This window comes from Cheilinus undulatus, linkage group 20, assembly GCF_018320785.1.
Source record: "Cheilinus undulatus linkage group 20, ASM1832078v1, whole genome shotgun sequence".
Taxonomy (NCBI): domain Eukaryota; kingdom Metazoa; phylum Chordata; class Actinopteri; order Labriformes; family Labridae; genus Cheilinus; species Cheilinus undulatus.
In genome coordinates this window covers 38,377,697-38,401,872 of record NC_054884.1, presented here as the reverse complement: position 1 = coordinate 38,401,872, position 24,176 = coordinate 38,377,697, and the positions used below count along the sequence as shown (strand labels likewise).

General features: G+C 39.6%; 2 protein-coding genes across 7 annotated transcripts; both read left to right on the top strand.

The window, feature by feature from the left end:
- The first annotated feature begins 419 nt into the window (after positions 1 to 419).
- On the top strand, positions 420 to 11,975 carry LOC121528032 (zinc finger protein 135-like). Its single transcript, XM_041815137.1, has 5 exons — positions 420 to 610; positions 1,071 to 1,409; positions 3,856 to 4,828; positions 8,347 to 9,038; positions 11,047 to 11,975. Exons 1-5 carry the CDS (start codon positions 454 to 456, stop codon positions 11,844 to 11,846), a joined length of 2,961 nt encoding a protein of 986 aa, XP_041671071.1. The 5' UTR covers positions 420 to 453; the 3' UTR covers positions 11,847 to 11,975.
- Positions 11,976 to 15,406: 3,431 nt separating this feature from the next.
- Positions 15,407 to 23,725, top strand: LOC121528643 (gastrula zinc finger protein XlCGF8.2DB-like). Of its 6 annotated transcripts, none has more exons than XM_041816169.1 (4): positions 15,407 to 16,635; positions 18,093 to 18,281; positions 19,245 to 19,487; positions 22,419 to 23,725. In XM_041816169.1, the coding sequence occupies exons 1-4, from the start codon at positions 16,041 to 16,043 to the stop codon at positions 23,219 to 23,221; spliced, it is 1,830 nt and encodes a 609-aa protein (XP_041672103.1). In that variant the 5' UTR covers positions 15,407 to 16,040; the 3' UTR covers positions 23,222 to 23,725. The 6 variants fall into 6 exon arrangements, with proteins under 6 accessions (XP_041672103.1, XP_041672102.1, XP_041672101.1 ...); XM_041816168.1 differs by having other exon boundaries at positions 15,407 to 16,650; positions 19,248 to 19,487; XM_041816167.1 differs by having other exon boundaries at positions 15,407 to 16,650.
- Positions 23,726 to 24,176: the final 451 nt, after the last annotated feature.

Sequence of the window (24,176 nt, the reverse complement as noted above, 5' to 3'; positions counted from 1 at the left end):
TTATTTGATTAAACAGTAAGGATGGCATTTTATCCTCTATCACAAGCACACCATTTGCTAAGGACTCGTGTTTTCTGGTGTATCATGAATGTTTTATTTCAGGTGTCATACAAACCAGCCAATGAGAAGATTTCATCTAACCAGCAAGGCGTTTTGGGGAGACAGTACATTTAGAAAAATGTGTCCATGGTATTTTGAGCCATTTTTAAAATTGAACATAGATGGAGTAAAATACCTGCCCATAAGTCAGTCTTATGTTATGATATTGCTAAAATTGGTATGAAGCCAACTGATCTGCGCCAAATGATCTGGACCATTCACTAAATCCGTAATTCCCATCACTACCGTGGAGGGCAGCAGTGCGCCTTGGTGGCGTCTAGTCTGCCTGAAATTCAAAAGACGAGGAAGAAGCAGGGACAGTGGCATTCTTATAACAGTCGATGGAGAACACCGATGAACTTTACAGCTGAAGAAAGAACAGGAATGTTTTCTTTGGAGAGGTTTAGAGATGTCAGCGAGCAGTTTACTGCTGCAGCTGAGGAAATATGTGACGATGCTACAAGAGCTGCCGTCGAGGACGAGGCAGAGATCGACCGTCAGCGCAGAATAGGTGAGGAAATACGATTTAGCTTTGTAGTTGTGCTCAGAGATGTTTTTATAAACTACGTATGGGGATTTTATGTTTAATAAACAAACAATAACTCATATTTGTAGACTGAGTCGTAATGGGCTGAGGTTAGCTTATGGCCTATATTCAACTGAAAGGGAATGGAACCAGTTTTTCCAAACTGTGGCAAAGCCAGCCTCCATAACTTTTTGTGGTGCACGTGTAGAAACATATTACGGTAACGGACGTGAAACAACTGAAATCAAAATAGAAAATATCATAGGCATCAATACTTTTATGCCGCCTGCGCTGCTGGCTTTCATTGGGGAGTTTGCGCCGCGCGACCGCCATATCCAAGAGGGGGAGTCACAGCTGATGTCAGTGATGGTAGGAGGTCTACTGTACCTCACAGAGGAATGAATCAAGTTTCAAGCCGTTTGACTTTTTGTTTTTGTATTTCCAGACATCCCACAGCAACATGTGTGTAAGGAGGAGGAGGATGAGCAGCAGCTCTGTCACCAGGAGAGGAAGTCCAGTCTGGACCAGGAGGAGCCAGAGCCTCCACAGATAAAGGAGGAGCAGGAGGGAGAGTGGATCAAACGGGAGGAGACTGACATGTTGATGCTGACTCCTAAGGAGGAGGAAAGTGAGCACAGAGAAGCAGATGGACAACTTGAACACCAGCTCCTTTCTCACAACTCTCATGTTGCTGAGAGTCAAGATTCCAAAGAGAACAAGCAGAAAGACTCAGAGATAACTGGAAAATCAAAAGCAAGACAAGAGAGAGATGCAAAACACACAGGTGAGAGTCTGCATTCATGTGAAGTAAAAGGGTGTAAGTATAAACAGAGTTTGAAACAACACAGGATGACATACAGCAGTGAGAAGCCTGACTCTCTCTTGGTGTGCAGTCATGGGTCAGTAAGGTGAAGAGCAGGGGGCTGAGCACACATCCTTGGGGGGGCCCTGTGTTCACTGTGATGGTTCTGGATATGTTGCTGCCGACCCGAACTGCCTGTGGTCTCAGTGTCATAAAGTCCAATAGCCAGTTACACAGTGAGGTGTTAACCCCTAGTCCATCTAGTTTCTAGACCAGCTGCTGAGGAATGATAGTGTTAAATGCTAAATTAAAGTCTGTGAACAACATCCCCATGTGTGAGTCTTTGGTGTCCAGATGAGTGAGGGCTGAGTGGAGGGCAGTGGAGATTGCATCATTGGTGGACCGGTTAATCCGCTATGCAAACTGGAAGGGGTCCAGAGAAGGAGGGAGGATGGATCTGATGTGCTGCATGACTAGCTGTTTGAAGCACTTCATGATGGGAGTTAGTGCTACTGGGGGGTAGTCATTGAAGCAGGTTGGCGAAGCCTTCTTTGGGACTGGGATGATGGTGGTGGTTTTGAAGCATGTGGGGACAAGTACCTGGCTCAAGGAGATGTTCAAGATGACTGTGAGGACACCAGTGAGCTCTTCTGCACATTCCTTCAGCACACGACCAGGTATGTTGTCTTGGCCCCAAGCTTTCCGAACATTTATCCTGGAGAGGGATTTTTTCACCCTGGCTGGAGACAGGGACAGCACCTGGTCATCTGGAGGGGGCAGTGACTTTTGTGCATGAGCGCGGTTGTGGGCTTCAAAGCGTGCGAAGAAATTGTTTAGATTGCTCAGCAAAGTAACGTCACTGTCACAGGTCCGTGGTCTGGGTTTATTGTCTGTGATGGTCTGAATCCCCTGCCACAGGCTCCTTGTGTCTCTGCTGTCACTGAAATGATGGGCTATTCTTCCGGTGTATTGCTGCTTTGCCTCTTTGATGCCACGAGATAGGTTGGTCGTTGCTGTTCTCAGGTCAGCTTCATCACTAGCTCTGAAGGCGATGTTCCGGGCCATCAGTAACCTGCGGACGTCCCCTGTCAGCCATGGTTTCTGATTTGGCCTTACTGTGATGGTCTTGGTCTCTGTGACATCGTTGATGCATTTGCTGATTTAGGCAGTGACAGTTTCTATGTATTCCTGGATGTTGATGTGCTGACTGTGGGTGACTGCCTGCTTAAATATATGGGGCTTGTACGCTCCTCTGTGTGTTGTGTAAACCAGGTCCAATGTGTTGTTTCCTGGTGTGGGAAAGTTGATGTGCTGGTGTAACTGTAGAAACACGGACTTGAGGTCTGCATGTTTGAAATTCCCTGCCACAATGAGAAATCCATCTGGATGGGCAGTCTGTTGTTCATTGATGCTGTTGTGTTGTTCACTCAGTGCCCTGTTCCTATTGTTGTTGTTAGAGCCAGGGGGATGTAAACAGCGACTAAAACAAGATGGCTGTGAGCTCCCTTGGTAGGTAGAAAGGTGATAGTGGTAAAAGGGAGTTAAAATGTGGCTGAAATGGCTTTAAATTGGCAAAAATGGGTGAAAATTTGGTGAGATGGGATAGAAATTTGATATAAACTGGCAAAAAAGGGTTAACTGGGAGAGAAAAAAAAGGCAGATAATGGCAGAAATTAGTTAAACTACCAAAATTGGGCACATCAAATGATGTGGTCAAAATGGTTAAAATTTGTTGTCAAAAGGTGTTAATACTGGCAATAATGGGTCAACAGAGACAATATTAAGCTTAAGTGGCAAGAATTTGTTTAGAAGTGGCAGAAAAAAAGTGGTGGAAACAGTTTAAAACTGGCAAAAATAGGTGTTAAATGGCAAAAATGTGTTAAAATTGGTGGGAAAATCTGATGAAAAGGCGTAAAAAATGTGACAAAATTGGTGTAAAGTGGCAACAGTGTAATTTATTACATATTCTGAGTTTTTTTAGGGCATCTGGGGACCCCCTCTCAGTGTCTAACGACCTCCAAGGGGGTCCCGACCCCAAGGTTGAGAACTACTGATTTAACCTAGCCAAGAGTTGTCATTGAGATTGAGTTCTTCTTTTTCACCTTTTTTGGGATTTTCTTGATGGAAATTTCCATTTTTTTTCTCTCAAAGATGTCCTGGACCATCCATCTTCTTTGTTTTCATAGGTTTCAACATATGTTGTCAACTTAGTTGTGAAAAAACACTACAAGTCCAAGATATAGCTCAAGAGTGCATCTTTCTTGCTGCCAAATGCTCTTGTTGCTGCAAAAGACCAATCTTGCATTTTGTTCAGAATAAACACAGTATGGGAGATTTTAAGACCCTTAGGCTCTAACAATCAGTTATGTATACATACTGGCACTGTATTTTCCTGTACCCTCACTTTGTTTTGTTTTTATATCTCCAGACGCCCCACAGCAACATGTGTGGAAGGAGGAGGAGGATGTTGAGCAGCAGCTCTGTCACCAGGAGAGGAAGTCCGGTCTGGACCAGGAGGAGCCAGAGCCTCCACAGATTAAAGAGGAGCAGGAGGAAGATCAGCTCAAACAGGAGGAGACTGACACATCAGCTTTAAATCGGCACGTTCATATTCACACAAGTACAAAGCCATACACCTGTGGTACCTGTGGAAGATCATTCAAGCAAAAACGTTATTTGGTTAGTCACTTAAAGATCCATACTGATGAAAAACCACATACCTGCACAATGTGCAACAATTCTTTCAGACATAAACATATATTGGTAATCCACATGAGAACACACACAGGTGAGAAACCTTACTCCTGCAGCACCTGTGAAAAAAGATTCAGCCAGACATCAGCTTTAAATCGGCACATTAAAACTCACACAGATAGAAAGCCATACACCTGTGGTACCTGTCGAACATCATTTAAAAAGAAATATGATTGGAATAGGCACTTAAAGATCCATACAGATGAAAAACAACATACCTGCACAATGTGCAACAAATCTTTCAGACAAAAAAATTCATTAATAATCCACATGAGAACACACACAGGTGAGAAACCTTACTCCTGCATCAGCTGTGGAAAAAGATTCTGTAGGAAATCAGATTTGAATCGGCACATTAAAACTCACACAGGTACAAAGCCGTACACCTGTAGTACCTGTGGAAAATCATTTACACATAAATTTAATTTGGACCAGCACGTAAGGATCCATACAGGTGAAAAACCACATACCTGCACAATGTGCAACAAATCTTTCAGACATAGAAGTAAGTTGACACTCCACATGAGAACACACAAAGGTGAGAAACCTTACCTGTGCAGCACCCGAGGAAAAAGATTCAATCAGAAATTATTTTTAAATCGGCGCATTAAAACTCACATAGGTACAAAGCCTTACAATAAAGTATCGTGAGTTCTCTAATGGTTTCACTTGAGGTGAGTTATTCTGCTGTCTGTTCTTTGAGGGAATTTTGACCAAGTGGTCTGGTCCGGATCATTTCAGTACTGTACTAGTTATTTGATAATAATCTGATTTTCAAGAAGGGTCAGTTTTCTTTGAAGCGCTAAGTTAAAGGTGTGTGTTTTATTTACATTTTAAAAATGGTACACCACTTAATATTTGTCATGTCTTGTTTCGTATCATATATTCCCATTCTGTATTGTTGTGTTGTTTATCACATTAAAATAGTCAAACAATAAACAGACATGAATGCATTATTATACTATTATACTACCACAATACTACTATTGAGTATAATAGGTGTTTTCTGGGTAATGTCCTGGGGGTGAAATTCCCCTGGGTGGTGTTGTCGGACAAACTTAAAACTAATTCTCAGGTAAAAAAATTTCTAGATAAAACCACTTCAAAAATAAAACAAATCCCAAAAATAAGACTTACTTAAAATATAAAGTAATTATACAATAAAACTATATTTAAAATAAAATTAAACATGTACAGAAGCCCACCCCGCCACATTTATAAATAACAGTAGTTATTACAAGTGAATTATACATTTTAGTCTTATTGCTAATTATTTTGGACTACTGTGGCAGTGGATCATTAAAAATTCAACTGCGTTAGTTGCAGTCTCCCTCTTTGCCGCATTTATTAGAATATTTATTGTGACAACAGTTTGCTTATTTGAATAATCCTGCCTCCATTCCTACAACTGAGTTAGGTTTTTGATATAGTACTTTGTTTTATTCAAAGGAACCATATACCACAAACAGGACTAAGTGTAATGTAAGCTTTGCTATATATAACATTTGTTTAGACCAGTGGTTTTCAAAGTGTGAGGCGGGCCACCCCTGGGGGGGCGCCACAGAGCTTCAGGGGAGGCGCAGAACCGTAAAACTGAAAAAAGGTGATGTGCTTTGCGAACATCTGCTGTGCATTGAGCAAAATGGATAGACTTATAGTTAGTATAGGAACTATGCTATAGAGCAGTGTTCCTCAACCAAAGAGCCAAATTGTTGAAAAATACCTTTGCAAGAGCCACAATCTAAGAGGTGAAATGTGGCAAAAACAGCTTGGAGTAGCAATAAAAATAGGTAAAAGGTGGAAAAATGGTCAAAAAGCAGCAAAAAATGGGTGAAAGGGGCAAAAATGGGTGAGAAAAAGTGGACAAATGGTCAGAAAGTAGCAGAAATGGGTGACAAAAAATGAGTGGAAAGTGACTTAAATGGGCAAAAAGCAGTCAAGAGTGGCAAAAATGGGCAACAAAAGAGGAAACAAGTGGTATGTAATGGGAAAAGTAGCTTAAATGGGCAAAAGTGGCCAAAAAAAAAAAAGGCAAAAAGAAGAGGCAAAAATTGGGAAAAGGACACAAGGGGTATTTAATGGCAAAAGGTAGCTTAAATGGACAAAAGTGGCAAGAAATGGTAAAAAGACAAGGGCAAAAATGGATACAAGTGGCAAAAAGACATCACAAAAATGAGCAAAAAAATTGGGGGAAAAAGGGATATTTAATGATGAAGGGTAGCTTAAATGGGCAAAAAGGTGAAAAAGGGCTAAAACGGGATAAAAGTGGAAAAATGGGGAAAAGTGGTAAAAAGAATTTGAAAAATGGCCAAAAAAAATATGAAAAGGGGGTATTTAATGGCATTATAACTGAATAAGAGGGAAACGCAGATGTTTAAGGACATTTGCAAACCAAAATATCCAAAATATATTAATGTTAAAAATGTTTAAAGATTAGACATAAATGTTTGAAATGTTGTTGTTTGTTCTTTTTTCCAATTTGAACCCTTTTTGTGGGTGGGGGTCCACCGAACTAATAATTTCTTCTTAGGGGAGGCTCACTCTCCGACACTTTGAAAACCCCTGGTTTAGACCATAAATGATTTAATATGAGAGATTATCATGACTGTAGCCTTTTTTGCATGTTAAGAGTAATAGTTTGTAGTATGCTCGTGGATCACTGAATGAATTAGGAATCTCTCCATCATAAGATAGCAGACTAGGGCCCCCCCAAACACCATCTTGCATCTTGCAACAAACGGCCCTGCTCCCTCACTACTGTAAAGGGCAGCAGTGCGCCTTGGTTGCATCTACCGTGTCGGAAAAGTAACCAAGTAACCTTCCCAACACAACACTAATATATGTCAATACAGGGTGGGCTATCAGTCTCCATACATAGGAAAATGTATAAAGTATATTTTTTATGTGCAGTGGCCTCCCAGATCCCCAGATCTCTCCCCTCTTGATTTCTCTTTGGGGGCACTTGAAGGCCATGGTGTATGAGGTGAAGATACGAGACATAAATTATCTCAAGGAACGCATCACCAACGCCATTACAAGCATAACTTCAACTGTGCTAATGCAAGATTATCAACAGTGGAAAACACATATTAATGTGTTTTCGAAACAATGGTAATCATATAGAGCACATTATATAAATAAAAACGTCTGTCCAACATGAATGATTATTTTTCCTATGTATGGAAACTTATGGCCCACCCTGTATACAACCTCACCCTACATATATCTGAGCTCATCCCTTTTAGCACCAATCTCTGTTTCAAGGGTTTTGACTTGGGCAAGTTTTTCTTTGGATGCCCTTCTCAGGGCATTTGACTTGGAGAGCAGCTGAGCCATCTTGGAGCCAGCTTTGCCCTCGGCTTCTTCTGCAAGTGTATCTGCCTCCCTGGCGGGACAGGCGGACACCTCTTCCAAACTTGTCTTCCTTTTCTTGAGGTCCTCCAGAGACTGCTCAGCCAGCTTTCTTTTCTGGCTCTGGGATTCATTTTCTTTCCTGGTGCGCTCCTGATCCAGAAAGTCTGTATTTTGACTGGGCAGCACCAACAGATGCCATGAGTTCCTTGGTGAGGGGAACCTGAGACAGAAGCGGGGAAAGCGCCGTTTTTCCACAGTCAATGGAAGTTCTGAAGAACTTTACAGCTGAGTAAAGTACAATAACGATTTCAGTGGACAGATTTAGGGATGTCAAAAAGCGGTTAACTGCTGCAGCTGAGGAAATATGTGACGATGCTACAAGAGCTGCCGTCGAGGACGAGGCAGAGATCAACCGTCAGCGCAGAATGAGTGAAGAAATACGATTTTAGCTTTGTCTTTGTGCTCAGAGATGCTGTTATTAAGACGAGATATGGGACCCATATGTTAAATTAAAAAACAGTAACTGATATTTCTAGACTGAGTCGTAACGGGCTGAGGTTAGCTTATATTCCGTTGAAAGAGAAAGGAACCAACCGCCAGTTTTTCCAAACTGTTGTAACAATCGGAACTGTTGTTTCGATCTGGGAGGCAACACGGGCGTTTTATGGTGTAACACGGACAGAGAGAGCTGCATGTCCGGTTGAATGTATCTGTGTGAAGAGTGTGATTATAACGTGAACACCTGGTTGGATAGAAACAGATATTCTCTTGTCTCCGAGTACATTAAGAGCTGAATATAACACGGCGGCAGCGGTGGCGGACTTCGCCAGAGTGGAGGAGTTTTCACAGCAGTGAGACGTGACGTGCAGCCGAGCATCCTCACCGCCTTCAGTATGGACGGATTGAAACCACCCCAAACATTGTGCCTGGACTCCAGGGATCTTTCGAGGACATGGAAGACCTGGAGGGAAGAGTTCATGCTTTATGTGGACTTGACGGTGCCTGCCGATGATGAGGAGAAGAAGGTGAAACTTTTCAGGTATCTGGTTGGCGAGAGCGGGCGGGAGCTACTCGACACGTTAATGGGCGATGTAGCAGGGGATGCATGGAGGTTGGATGACATTATCGAAAAATTCGACCTTCATTGCAACCCTAGCATTAATGAGACTGTGGAACGCTATCGTTTCTTCACGAGACAGCAAGGTTCAAGTGAGAACATTGACAGCTACGTCACAGAGCTGAAGTTGCTTACAAAAACGTGCAACTTTGGGACCTTCAGAGACTCACTTATTCGAGATAGGATCGTGTGTGGACTTCACGACGCGGGGATGAGAGAGCGACTGTTGAGGGAGAAGAATCTGACGTTGGACACATGCATACAGCTTTGCAGGGCAGCAGAGTTGTCCCGGGAGAACAGTGAGGCCATCACGGGACCCAAGGTGGTGGAAGTATATACATTACAAGGAGCATTGCACCAGGGACAAAAGCGTGAGTCAACAGAATGTAAGTTTTGTGCAAAAACACATAAAAAGTAAACAGAAATGCCCAGCCTATCGGTAAAGGTGCAAAAATGTGGCAGAGAGAAGCACTTTGCAGCCAAATGTAGAGCACACACAGAAAGAAAGAGGAAATCTACATAATGTAGCAGAATGTGAGAGTGACTAATATGAGGACATCTTTTGCGTTACTACAGCATTGTGTTATGCTAAGTTTCTGCATTTCTTGCAATGTTATCAGATTAATGCACTAAAGTTTTAAAAATTTCGATAGGGTTGACCCAGTGTTAATTTTGGCAGCTATTTTTAGTTAAGTCTTAGTTTAAGTCTTTAAATGAAATGCATTTTAGTTTTAGTCACATTTTAGTCATTTCTACCCTGTTTAGTTTTAGATGATGAAAACTCAAAACATTTTAGTCTAGTTTTTAGTCCATAAAAAGTCCTCACATTTTAGTCTTTACTATTAGTCCAAGCGTTTGTTTATTTATTTATTTATTTATTTTTTGCCTAAATCTGGTACCAAATCATGGCAGTGTGTTTTATGCACTCTGCCAAACCTGGGGTCCCTGCTTTCTACAGCTGAGAGACAGAATAGATACAGCTGCATTGTTTTTTTGACAGATGGAAAAATATCGCAGATCTTGAATGTTTGACGAAAACTAAATTATATTTCGTCCAGTTTTAGCCATTTGACAGAAACTAAACTTAGTTTTTGTCAGTTTTAGTCATCACAGATCTCTTTTTGTTTGTTTTAGTCTAGTTTTAGTCATGAAAAAAAGGCTGTTGACAGATAGTTTTAGTGAAGGAAATTAACGCTGGTTTGGACAAGGAAAAGCTTAAAACAAATATGCGTTATGTTCAGAAAATAGGTGATAATCCGTACGATACCTTAGTTTAGAAAACATACTTTAGATTCATGTATGTTAACTTGCAAGAGGCAACTTTACTTCAGTACCTATAAAATAGGTACTGAAAATTTAAATTAAATTTAAACAGTTAAAAGCTGAACGGTTGAGTTGATATACAATATGTGTAAAATCCAGCTTTTCAGAGGAGAAAGGATGTAACAATAGTAACTATTGTTCTGATCTGGGAGGCAACGCGGACATTGTATGGTGTGACACAGACAGAGAGAGCTGCATGTCATAGCCCAGTTGAATGTTCTTGTGTGAAGAGTTGGATTAAAACTAGAATACCCAGTTGGGTAGAAACAGATAATCTGTTGTCTTTGAGTACATTAAGAGCAGAATATAACAAAGGTTGGCTTAGATATTCTGTTGAAAGGGAATGGATCCAACTTCCAGTTTTTCAAAACTGTGGTCAAACCAGCCTCCACAACTTATTGTGGTGCATGTGTCCAAATATTATGGTAAAGAAACAACTGAAATCAAAATAGACAATGTAATAGATATCAATACTTTTATGCCTCCTGGACTGCTGGCTTTCATTGGGGAGGTTGTGCCACGCGACCACCATATGCAAGAGGGGGAGTCGCAGCTGATGATGAATGTAAGTCAATGATGGCAGGAGGCCTATTGTACCTCACAGAAGAATAAATAAATTTTCAAGCCTCTTGTTTTTTGACGATCCATGCTAACTGATCCGATGAAAACTCAGGTTCTCATACCAAAGTCTTTACCTAATATAAGGTTGCAGGTATTCTCGTAAAAACAAACAGCAACATGTGTACTCACATGTAAACTTTTGCCTATTTTCATGATCAGTCTTTAAAATACCACACTTGATTGCCCTTGAAACTTCCCCAAGGAGGGAACGCCTGGTCAGACATTATTTTCATTACTCTCAAGATGAGGCAAAGGTTTAGGTTGGGTAAATAGAAGCTTAGAAGGGTAAGACACAATTTTCCATTACAGTCTTTAAAGTAACAAAGAATGTGTCACTGATATCATGTGGTATTGAATAGGTATAAAACATTTTGGCTAAACAAACAGCTGTATACTGGCACTAATGACATGTTTCCTCCCCCTGACTTTGTTTTGTTTGTGTATCTCCAGACGTCCCACAGCAACATGTGTGTAAGGAGGAGGAGGATGAGCAGCAGCTCTGTGACCAGGAGAGGGAGTCCAGTCTGGACCAGCAGGAGCCAGAGCCTCCACAGATGAAAGAGGAGCAGGAGGAAGATCAGCTCAAACAGGAGGAGACTGACACATCAGCTTTGAATCAGCCAATTCGTACTCTCACGGGTACAAAGCCGTACACCTGTAGTACCTGTGGAAGATCATTCAACCATAAATGTCATTTGGGTAGACACATAAAAATCCATACAGGTGAAAAATCACATACATGTACAATGTGCAGTAAATCATTCACTCATAAAAGTAATTTGACAGTCCACATGAGAAGACACACAGGTGAGAAGCCTTACTTCTGCAGCACCTGTGGAAAGAGATTTTTTCAGAAATCAGATTTGAATCATCACAATCTTACTCACACAGGTATAAAAGTGTACACTTGTGATACCTGTGGAAAATCTTTCTCGCAAAAATGGCATTTGCAAAGTCACTTAAATATCCATACAGGTGAAAAACCACATACCTGCACAATGTGCAACAAATCATTCAGTCTTAAAAGTAATTTGACAACCCATATGAGAACTCACACAGGTGAGAAGCCTCACCCTTGCAGCACCTGTGGGAAAAGATTTGGTCAGAGATCAGATTTGAATCTGCACATTCGTACTCACACGGGTGAAAAGCCATACATGTGTGGTACCTGTGGGACATCATTCACACAGAAAGGTTCTTTGGACAGACACTCAAAGGTCCATGCAGACAATAATGCACAAACTTCCTAAACATGTGTCAGCTCTGTCAGAATTCTCTTTCTTAGACTTAAAGAAGCCAAACTTGACCATACTGATCCAAGACAGTTTGGCACATTGAGTTTACGTTTGTATGAAATGTGCTATATAAATAAAATTGAATTGAATTGAACCACACGTCTCCACGACCTCCTTTATGTCCTTATGCCCAAATACTTTCTAGACTTAGAGGAGCCAAACTTGACCGTACTGATTCAAGATAAATCTCAAGAGCAGACCTGCCAACCTGTACACATTTTGCATAGAAGGTACACAACTTGACATTTAATATGCTGGTACGACTCGCCTCTCTGGACTACGCAAAAAGCTGTGGACATGTAAGTTCTGTGGGAAATGTGCATGTGCCATATTCATGTCTGACAGCATGATGCATCAGCTTGGTGAAGCAGTTTCAACCAATTATTCAGAGTAGCGGAGAATAACGAGTGTGCCGAACCTATAGCATTATATCCCTGCTCCCCCTCCTTCCTGCCTCCTGCCCTCTGCCTCCCTCCCAGTTCCCCTTCTCGTTGCAGCATGCCAGGTGCAAAGATTTAGCTGTTACCACAAAAACTTCACTTTGATTCAAGATTTAAAATTCATTCAAGCGGAATGTTATTTCCTCTCATCAGTTGGATTTCTTGAATTTCAGAGCTAGCATGTCAACTACATGTTGTAACAATAAAGTAATGGCTTCACTTGAGGTGAGTTATTCTGCTGTCTGTTCTTTATAAAGTCTTTGAGGGCAGTTTGACCAAGTGGTCTGGTCAGGATCAGCTCAGTTCTGTACTAATTATTTGATAATAACCTGATTTTCAAGAAGGGTCAGTTTTCTTTGAAGCGCTAAGTTAAAGGTGTTTGTTATGTTAACACTAAAAATAGTAAACCACTTAATATTTTTCATGTCTTGTTTTGTATCATATATTCCCATTCTATATATTGTTGTGGTTTTATCACATTAAAACAGTCAAACAATAAACAGACATGAATGCATTATTATACTATTTTTAGTAATAAGCAAAGGAAGTGAAAGTTTGTCTTCATAGATTTATTACTAACACTTCCTTGCCTGCAGGGGTGTCCAAACTTTTTCCCCTGAGGGCCACATACAGAAATGTATAAGAATGGTGGGGCCACTTTCATATTCCTCACCTTGAGTATATTTATGTAAGACCAATCCAGTGATTTTCCACATACATGCTTAGGGGCTGAATACACCTCAGTGGCTTGTTAATGGCTGACAAGGCAAAGGGACAGTCAATTTCAAGATTTGGGGGAGCCAATCAGATTTCAGGGGGCCCTGTTTGACCCTGGGTACCACTGGCACCGTCCCTGAAATGCTATTGGTGCTGCCATTTGCTGCAGTAATCTATCAGGACATTATTAATCAAGATATCTTCTTGTCAAAATGTTTGTCTGCAGAGTCAACATGGTAGCACAGCCTAGTGCTGAAACTGATAAGAACAATACAGTTGAGCACAAGCTTCATCAGCTCATGTGGGCCATATTTGATTTAATTCTAGAATTTGCTACAGGCCAGTCAAAAATGGACTATGAGCCACATTTAGCCCCCAGGACATAGTTTGGACACCCCTGCCCCCTTTCCTGTTTTTATCTAAACACCCAGTTCTTGACTTTGGCCACATGAGGGCAGGAAACATTCAGCTGTCTTTGTGGATACTTTATTTTAGATTGTGAGGATCACATATTGAAAGATATTTCCCTTATTGTTTTACAATTAAAGTTTTTCTGTGTTTTTTTTTAGTTGTGTTGCTGATGTTTACTCACTGAAGTTTTGACAAAACTGTGACACACATGTACATACATGCAGGGTAACAAAATAACTAATTACAGACATGCAACCTGTATTATTACCTGTATGTAATTGCCATGCAATTTGACATGTCAATACATTGGTCTAAATAGTCTAAATAATAAGCTAAAAAGTCATAATTATAAGAAAAAGTAAAAACTATGAGACAAAGTCAAACTTGAAGGTTAAGAATTCCCAACTATGAGATAAAAGTATAAGAAAAAGTCATAATTGACTAAATGACATTATTTTTTTTTACTTTGTCTTATAATCATTAATTTTTCTTATAGTTTTTGCTTTTTATCTCATAATTTGCCTTTTTAACCCGTAATTATGACTTTTATCTTACATGACCTTTTAACTTATTATTTTGGCATTTTGTCTCATAATTATGACTTTTCATCTCATAATTTTTGACTTTTATATCGAAATTATGACTTTTTATCTGAAATATTGACATTTTGTGTCATAATTTTTACTTTTTGTCTCACAATTTTGAATTTTTACCTCATAATTTACCTCATTTTACCTCAACTATTATCTTACAATTATGACTTTTTAATGTATCTCTTTTACTTTTTGTCTCATAATTATGACTTTTCTTCTCATAATTTTTGACTTTTTACCTTATAATTATATAATTATGACTTTTAATTATGACTTATTATTTTGACTTTTATCTTATACTTTTGTCTTTTTATCACGTAGTTTTGACTTTTAATGTTATGATTAAGACTTTTTAACTCATAACTTTGACTTTTGTCTCATGATTTTTTTTTCTTTTTCTCTCATTATTTTGACTTTTTAACTTATAATTTCAACTTCTATGTCATAACTTTAAATTTTTATCACATAATATTGACTCAGGATTTTTTGGGTCAGGAATTTATGTACTTTAACATTTAAAAAGTAATAATTATGAGATAAAAATTCATAATTGACTGAGTGACTCTTTATCTCATAACTCTGGGTTTTTAATCTGGTAATTCTGACTTTTTATCGTAAAAGTATGAATTAAGATTCTTTTTTTTTAAAGTCCCAACTTCCACATTTTTCTTTTTCACGTGGTGGAAATGGGCTTCCATATGCCTGCAATGAAAAGTGTTTTTTTAATTTGATTTTTCTTAGTAATTAGTGTTGTTATTAAATCAAAAGTGACTTAAAGAATCAGTCAACAGACTGAAATTTGTATCAAATAGTCAATTACGGGGTGCGCCGGTGGTTGAGTGGTTAAGACGGGTGGCCCGGGTTCAAATCCAGCATGTGGCACTATTTCCCGCATGTCTCTCCCCGCTTTCTTCCTTGTTTCCGAGTCTATCCACTGTCCTCCTCTATCGAATAAAGGCACAAAAAGGCCCAAAAAGAAAAAAAAAAGAAAGAAAAAAAGAAAGAAAAACTAGAGTCAAATACAAGTTCTGGGGGGCTCCTTCCTTTAAAAAAAAAGTCCAAATAGTGTGGTCCAGCACTACAAAATAATGCAAGAAAATATAGTTTAACCACAGTAAAAAAAATGCTTGGAAATTAGGAGATTATGGATAAAAAAATAATCACAATGCATAGATACTGGTAAAAATAATAATAATAATAAGGCTAAGGGGACCCCTGCGTAATATTCTTCCCGGGGGGCCATAAATCCCTAGCTACGCCCCTGCCTCACCCTGCTCCCTCACTACTGTAGAGGGCAGCAGTGCGCCTTTGTTGCGTCTAGTCTGCCAGAAAATAAAAAAAGAGGAAGAAGCTGGTAAAACGCCATTTGTACAGTCGATGGACAACACCGAAGAACTTAACAGCTGAATAAAGAACGAGAATGTTTTCAGTGGAGAAGTTTAAAGATGTCAAAGAGCGGTTAACTGCTGCAGCTGAGGAAATATGTGACGACGCTACAAGAGCTGCCGTCGAGGACGAGGCAGAGATCGACCGTCAGCGCAGAATGAGTGAAGAAATACGATTTAGCTTTGTCTTTGTGCTCAGAGATGCTGTTATTGAGACGAAATATGGGACCCATATGTTAAATTAAAAAGCAATAACCGATGTTTCTGAGGTTAGCTTATATTCCGTTGAAAGAAAAAGGAACCAACCTCCAGTTTTTCAAAATTGTTAGAACAATCGGAACTGTTGTTTCGATCTGGGAGGCAACACGGGCGTTTTATGGTGTAACACGGACAGAGAGAGCTGCATGTCCGGTTGAATGTATCTGTGAAGAGTGTGATTATAACGTGAACACCTGGTTGGATAGAAACAGATATTCTCTTGTCTTCGAGTACATTAAGAGCTGAATATAACACGGCGGCAGCGGTAGCGGACTTCGCCAGAGTGGAGGAGTTTTCACAGCAGTGAGACGTGACGTGCAGCCGAGCATCCTCACCGCCTTCAGTATGGACGGATTGAAACCACCCCAAACATTGTGCCTGGACTCCAGGGATCTTTCGAGGACATGGAAGACCTGGAGGGAAGAGTTCATGCTTTATGTGGACTTGACGGTGCCTGCCGATGATGAGGAGAAGAAGGTGAAACTTTTCAGGTATCTGGTTGGCGAGAGCGGGCGGGAGCTACTCGACACGTTAATGGGCGATGTAGCAGGGGATGCATGGAGGTTGGATGACATTATCGAAAAATTCGACCTTCATTGCAACCCTAGCATTAATGAGACTGTGGAACGCTATCGTTTCTTCACGAGACAGCAAGGTTCAAGTGAGAACATTGACAGCTACGTCACAGAGCTGAAGTTGCTTACAAAAACGTGCAATTTTGGGACCTTCAGAGACTCACTCGTTCGAGATAGGATCGTGTGTGGACTTCACGACGCGGGGATGAGAGAGCGACTGTTGAGGGAGAAGAATCTGACGTTGGACACATGCATACAGCTTTGCAGGGCAGCAGAGTTGTCCCGGGAGAACAGTGAGGCCATCACGGGACCCAAGGTGGTGGAAGTATATACATTACAAGGAGCATTGCACCAGGGACAAAAGCGTGAGTCAACAGAATGTAAGTTTTGTGCAAAAACACATAAAAAGTAAACAGAAATGCCCAGCCTATTGGTAAAGGTGCAAAAATGTGGCAGAGAGAAGCACTTTGCAGCCAAATGTAGAGCACACTCAGAAAGAAAGAGGAAATCTACATAATGTAGCAGAATGTGAGAGTGACTAATATGAGGACATTCTTTGTGTTACTACAGCATTGTGTTATGCTAAGTTTCTGCATTTCTTGCAATGATATGAGATTAATGCACTAAAGCAGGGGTGTCAAACTCAATCACAGCAGGGGCCAGATTCTGAATTCAGGACTAACCTGAGAGCCTAACAGGGTCCCTTTTTTTGACCAGAAATTGTCAACTTTGTTTCACCGCTGATGAAAAAAAAAAACAAAAAAAACCTCAGCACTGATGATCAACGATTGTGACATTTAAAAAGTTTAAAAGATAAGTTAAAAGGCTCACAATCTGAGAAAAGTAAATTTATTAGTTCAAAAAGGTCAAAACATGGAATTGAAAAATGTTTTTAAATGACATATATTAGAAAGAAGTCAAAATCATGAGTTTAAAAGGTCAAAATATGAAATAAAATTTGTAATCATGTAATTAAAAGTAAAAATATGATTCAAAATTTTAAATTGCGAGTCTTAAAGGTCAATCCATGGGATTATGAAGTCCAAGTTTGGAATTGAAAATATGATAGAAAATACAAAAGACTTGGTTAAAAATGTCAAAATATCACTTAAAAATAGAACTATGAATCTTAAATCTCAAAATATTATATGAGAAGTCAAAATTGTGAGTTTAAATGCTCAAAATATGAAATAAAAAGTCATAAGCTTGAGCCCTAATTGTGAGATGCTAAATTGAAAATGTGAAATTAAAACACAAATCAATTTTATTTCCCACATCCCTGACTTCTTATCTAAATACTTTCTTACTTTTTCAGATTTTGTGACTTAACAAGGATATCTTAAATCATGAAGGATAATTTCATATTTTTATACTTGAGGAAATCTGCAGGCCTCAGAATATAACAAAGGTTAGCTTAGATATTCTTTTGTAAGGGAATGGATCCAACCATCAGTTTTTCAAAACTGTGGTCAAGCCAGCCTCCCCAACTTTTTGTGGTGCACGTGTCAAAACAGTAGGGTAAGAAGAATAAATCAGTTTTCAAGCCATTTGTTTTTGACGATCCATGCTAACTGATCCAATGAAAAACCCAGGTTCTCATACCAAAGTCTTTACCTAATATAAGGTTGCAGGTATTCTCGATAGAACAAACAGCAACATGTGTACTCACATGTAAACTTTTACCTATTTTAAAGTAACAATGTGTCATTGATATCATGTGATATTGAATAGGTATAAAACATTTTGGCTGAACAAAGAGTGGTATACTGGCACTAATGACATGTTTCCCCCCCCTGACTTTGTCTTGTTTTTGTATCTCCAGACGTCCCACAGCAACATGTGTGTAAGGAGGAGGAGGATGAGCAGCAGCTCTGTCACCAGGAGAGGAAGTCCAGTCTGGACCAGGAGGAGCCAGAACCTCAACAGATGAAAGAGGAGCAGGAGGGAGAGTGGATCAAACAGGAGGAGACGGACACATCAGCTTTGAATCTTTACATTCTTACTCTCACAGGTACAAAGCTGTACACCTGTGGTACCTATGGAAGATCATACAACCGTAAATGTAATTTGGGTAGCCACTTAAAAATCTATACAGGGGGAAAAACACATACCTGTACAATGTGCAACAAATCTTTCAGACATAGACAGTCCACATGAGAAGACACTGCTGAGTAGCCTTACTTCTGCAGCACCTGTGGAAAAAGATTTGGTCAAGAATCACATTTGAATCTGCATTTTATTACACAAACGGATGCAAAGCCGTACACCTGTGGAAGATCATTCAGACATAAAAGTTCTTGGACAAGCACGTAAAGATCCATGCAGACAATAATGCATAAACTTCCTAAACATGTGTCAGGTCTCTCAGAATTCTCTTTCTCAGATTTAGAGCCAGACTTGACACTCCTGATTCAAGACAGATCTCAAGAGACAGTTTCACACTCCAACAATGATGTGCTGTAAATAATTTTTATATTTTTCTGGTTTTGAATAATAAAATCATATATGAACAGGAAAAGTGAGACTTTTGTAAATGACTCTGAAAAAAGACACTTGCTGTATGCATCAGGTGTTGAGCATAAAATCTCTGCTGCAAAAATAAAATTGTATCAAACTGGTATTTTGACACAGTTCAGGTTCAGGAAATATTGCACTGTCTGCAATTTGAAAATTGCGGGAGCCATATTGTGATTTAATCTAATTTGTGATTAATTTCCCAGCCCTAGTGTGAATAGGTAGGTGTGTTAAAGCATTCTGAGCAGTCAGACGACTATAAAAGTGTTATCGAAGCTCAAGCCCATTTAAGAGTCCAGCGTGGTGTAATCTATGTGACTATCTAAACCTACTTTATACACAGTGTGGGAGATTTAAAGACCCTGAGGCTCTAACAATCAGTTGTAATATACATACTGGCACTGTGTTTTTCCTGTACCTTCACTTTGTTTTGTTTTTGTTGTTTTTGTTTTTGTATCAGTAGACCTCCCACAGCAACATGTGTGGAAGGAGGGGGTTGAGCAGCAGCTCTGTCACCAGGAGAGGAAGTCCAGTCTGGACCAGGAGGAGCCAGAGCCTCCACAGATGAAAGAGGAGCAGGAGGGAGAGTGGATCAAACAGGAGGAGACTGACACGTTGATGTTGACTCCTACTAAAGAGGAACCAGATCAATCTCTTAAACTCCAGCTCTTTTCTCAACCTCACGTCTACTTACACAGAATAAGTGAGGAACAAAGTAGCTTCTTTAAATTCTGCCTGTCTTGGCCAGGACACTCTTGTAAATGAGATTATTGATCGCAAGGAGGCTTTCCTGGTTAAGTAAAATCAAATAAATGAATATTCTGATGAAAGAAGAGCAGCAGGGAGAGTGGATCAAAGAGGCAGAGACTGACACATCAGCTTTGAATCTCTACATTTGTACTTTCACAGGTACAATGCCGTACACCTGTGGTACCCATGGAAGACCATTCAACCAAAAATGTCAGATCATAACAGAAAGGAAAATCCAAGGCACTCTCTTTAAGCTTTAAAATTCCTTTATTTTCTTGGCATGGTCATGTGTAGACCTTAAAAAACACACTTTAGCACATTTCAGCATCAAACCTTCATCAGGAAGTCTGCTTTTAATTGGGAGATATATGAAAAAAGAAAGTAGAATCATATTTAAAGGCCAAAATATGGCTAAAATTGAAAATGGTGCACCTAAAGTTCAAGATATGATATCAAGGTTGACATGATAAATTGAAAAGGTAAAAATATTAAATAAAGAGTCAAAATAATCATTTGAAAAGGTCAAAATGTGAGGTAAAAAGTGAAAATATTAAATTGACAGTTTAAAATATGAGATAGTCACAATCATAAATTGAAAATGTCAAAATATTCAATAAAGTCAAAATGATAAGGTTTAAAGGTCAAAATATGAGACAAAAAAATGAAAATGATAATTGAAAATGGTCAAAATTTGAAATACAAGTCCAAATAATAGATTGAAGTCATAATTGTGCAATGCAAAATTGAAAATATGAAATGAAAACGCAAATGAATTTGTTTTCCCACATTTCTTTTGATCTAGTTATTTTTACTCTTTTTTCCACATTTTTTAAAGGATTTTTAACATCATAAAGGTTAAGTTTACTTTTTTATACTGCAGGAAATCTGCAGACCTCATATTTTAGGGCCAGTTATAATAAGAATATGATATGATCTTGAGGGCCAGGTGTAACTGTACCACGGTCTGGATTTGTCCCCAGAGCCTAGACTTTGACACCCCTGGTCTATTTGATACACATTTCAGTCTGTTGACTGATTCATTTAGTCACTTTTGATTCAATAATGACACTAATTACGAAGAAAAACTAGATAAAAACATTCTTTAATTGCAGGCTCCTCAAAGGCCCCTTCCTATGGTGGGCCCAGGTAATCAGTACCCTTTTTCCCTCCTGTGCTACACCCCTGCCTCAGTGGGATTGTATGCCACTAATTGATAGAACTTACTGTTGTACAGCTGTCTTTGAGCTTCTTTGACATACAAGTCCCTTTCCCAGACCACAATAGCACCCCCTTTGTCTGCTTTCTTAATGACTACCTCATCATCATCGCCTCTGCCAAGGAAGTCATGTGATCGGCAGGGTTTGTTAATTTGTTTGTTAGCAACATAACTCACAAAGTTATGGACGGATTTTGATGAAATTTCCAGGAAATGTCAGAAATGGCATAAGGAAGAACTGATTGGATTTTGGGAGTGATCTGGATCACTGTCTGGATCCAGGAATTTTTTTTTAAAGGATTCCTTACTGTTGGGAGATAGGGCTAATGGCGGAGGTCTGCGCACTCCAAGTGCTTTTCTAGTTACTTAATGCTTCTAGAGCTCTCCTCTCTTTGTGTGTAAGGTTGCAATGTTTATAAGGCTTTTTTTTTTATAAATTCTCAATGTAAAAGTTAACTTTCTGTGCAAACGTGTTTAATGTAGTACTTTGACCCAAAAGACTAAAGGTAGATTTAGGTTTAAACTGTGGTCTGAGGTTGGAATAGGCAGTCTGACCTGGGTCTGTGTAGTTTTTGGATGCTGGAGGGTTAAGCTGGTACCAAGCCTTGAGGTGTAGATTCCTGTAGAACCGAAACAGGTCAATTTTGATGTCAAATTCTTTTGCAGAGTGGTAGGGGAAAAGGTGAGTCCTTTAGAGAGAACATGGACGCTTTCTTCAGACAGGATTTTGTTTGATATATTGATCACGAGCCGTATCTGGTTCTGCCCCGTGTGTATCTTGATTGTTGGTTTCTTTCTCTCCCTTCTCGCCCTCCTCTTCCTCTGCCTCGGCTCGGTCCATACTGCCCCTCTTTTCTCTCTGCTGGAGGTTTCCTGAAACTCTAAAAAATCCTGTGAGGCTGGGATGTTGTCTGTCTAGTGTTGTCCAATGGCGAGTTGTCCTATTCCTCACTGTCCCGTCCTGGGTCTCATTTTTACTGTGGGGGCTCCGTCTGGTTCTTTAGATGTTTTATTACTCCAGTTGTAGACATTGCCCTCCTTGTAGTCAGCAGCATCTTTTTGGAATTTTCTGATCTTCTCCTTTTTAACACTGTGTGTATTTCACAAGCTCAGCATTTAGTTTTTCTTCAAGTTGTGTAATGTTGACATGAGTTGTGTTCATCAGTTGTCTTCCTTACCACAGATATTTCTTTTTGTGTTGCTTGTCTGTCTTTGTTGGAGTCTTCTATCAATGGAGGCATCAGATCAGATGAGCATTTATTAAGAATAGCTTCTCACCTGTCTCTCTCTGCTGCAAAAATAAATTTGTATCAAACTGGTATTTTTACACAGTTCAGGTTCAGGAAATATTGCACTGTCTGCACTTTGAAAATTGCAGCAGGCCATATTGTGGTTTAATCTAAATTGTGATAAATTGCGCAGCCCTAGTGTGAATGGGTAGGTGTGTTAAATAGTTTTGAGCCGTCAGACAACTATAAAAGTGTTGTACAAACTCATGTCCATTCAAGAGTCCAGCACAAAGTGTAGTCTATGTGACAACAACTAAACCTACTTTATACACAGTGTGGGAGATTTAAAGACCCTGAGGCTCTAACAATCAGTTGCACGATACATACTGGCACTGTGTTTTTCCTGTACCTTCACTTTGTTTTGTTTTTGTATCTCCAGACGTCCCACAGCAACATGTGTGTAAGGAGGAGGAGGTTGAGCTGCAGCTCTGTCACCAGGAGAGGAAGTCCAGTCTGGACCAGGAGGAGCCAGAGCCTCCACAGATGAAAGAGGAGCAGGAGGGAGAGTGGATCAAACAGGAGGAGACTGACACATCAGCTTTGAATCGGCAAATTCGTACTCTCACGGGTACAAAGCTGTACTCCTGTAGGACCTGTGGAAAATCATTCAACCATAAACATCATTTGGGTAGACACATAATAGTCCATACAGGTAAAAAAAAAACACATACATGTACAATTTGCAGCAAATTATTCAATCAGAAAAGTAATTGGACAGCCCACATGAGAACACACACAGGTGAGAAGCCTTACTCCTGCAGCGCCTGTGGAAAAAGATTCACTCGGAAAACAGATTTGAATCATCACAATCTTACTCACACAGGTATAAAGCCGCACATTTGTGATACCTGTGGAAAATCTTTCTCACTAAAATGGGATTTGCAAAGGCACTTAAAGATCCATACAGGTGAAAAACCATATAGCTGCGCAATTTGCAGTAAATCATTTGGTCATAAAAGTGATGTGACAGTCCACATGAGAACACACACAGGTGAGAAGCCTTACTCCTGCAGTGCCTGTGGAAAAAAATTCGGTTGGAAATCAGCCATGAATCTGCACTTTCGCATTCACACGGGTGAAAAGCCGTACATCTGTGGTACCTGTGGGAGATCATTCTCACTGAAAAATTCTTTGGACAGACACTCAAAGGTCCATGCAGACAATAATGCACAGACTTCCTAAACATGTGTCAGCTCTGTCAGAATTCTCTTTCTTAGACTTAGAGAAGCCAAACTTGACAGTACTGATTCAAGACAGTAAGGCACATTGAGTTTACGTTTGTATGAAATGTGCTATATAAATAAAATTGAATTGGATTGAACCACACGTCTGCTTCTTGTGAATAATTTGATGAAGCGGTCTTTGATCTCCTTGGGTTTTGGGGAGGCTCAGAAGAACCCACTCCTCCCGCCTCAGTTTAAGATGAAGTGTTTTAAGGCACATGCAGTCTCTTCTCATTAAGTCTTCTCTTATTCTCTCTTCTTCTAGTTATTTTTCTTCACCTTAGGACTTCTTCACCCTGGAACACATTTCTTTTTCTGTGTTCCTTCCAAGTCTGAACCTTTTTTGGGACTGTAAATCTTCGTTAACTTTTTTTTTGTTATTTATTTATTTTATTTTTCCAGCTATTATAGCGTTCATGCTATTTGTTACAGCGGACTGAGTTTTTGTAATGTATTTTTACTGACCCCGTGATTCAGATGAGCGACGTGATATATACGTCGTAATCCTGTCATTTGTAATAAATCTACAATATGTAAATCATTTGTCCAGACATTTTTTTTTTGGAAAGTTGTCACTGAAATGAGAATTCATGACTTGAGGTGTGAGATTGATTTATAATTAATTGCATAAGTTAATGATAAAAATTAGTAATTAATTCATAATTACATTTTTATTGGTTTTCCATGATTAATTTCCCAGAATAACCTGGGTGGTGCCCCTATAACTATTATCATTACGAGGTTTATTGAAATATTGATTTATGATATTTCATATCGTTGCATGGTGCTGACTTGATGGTTCATGAGAGAAGAACTGACACTGCTGAGAAGCTGTACCTTTGATATCTGAGATCTGCTAGAAAAGAAACTCTGACTCCTCTACTTTTTCATGACTAGTGTTAGGTCATGTTACT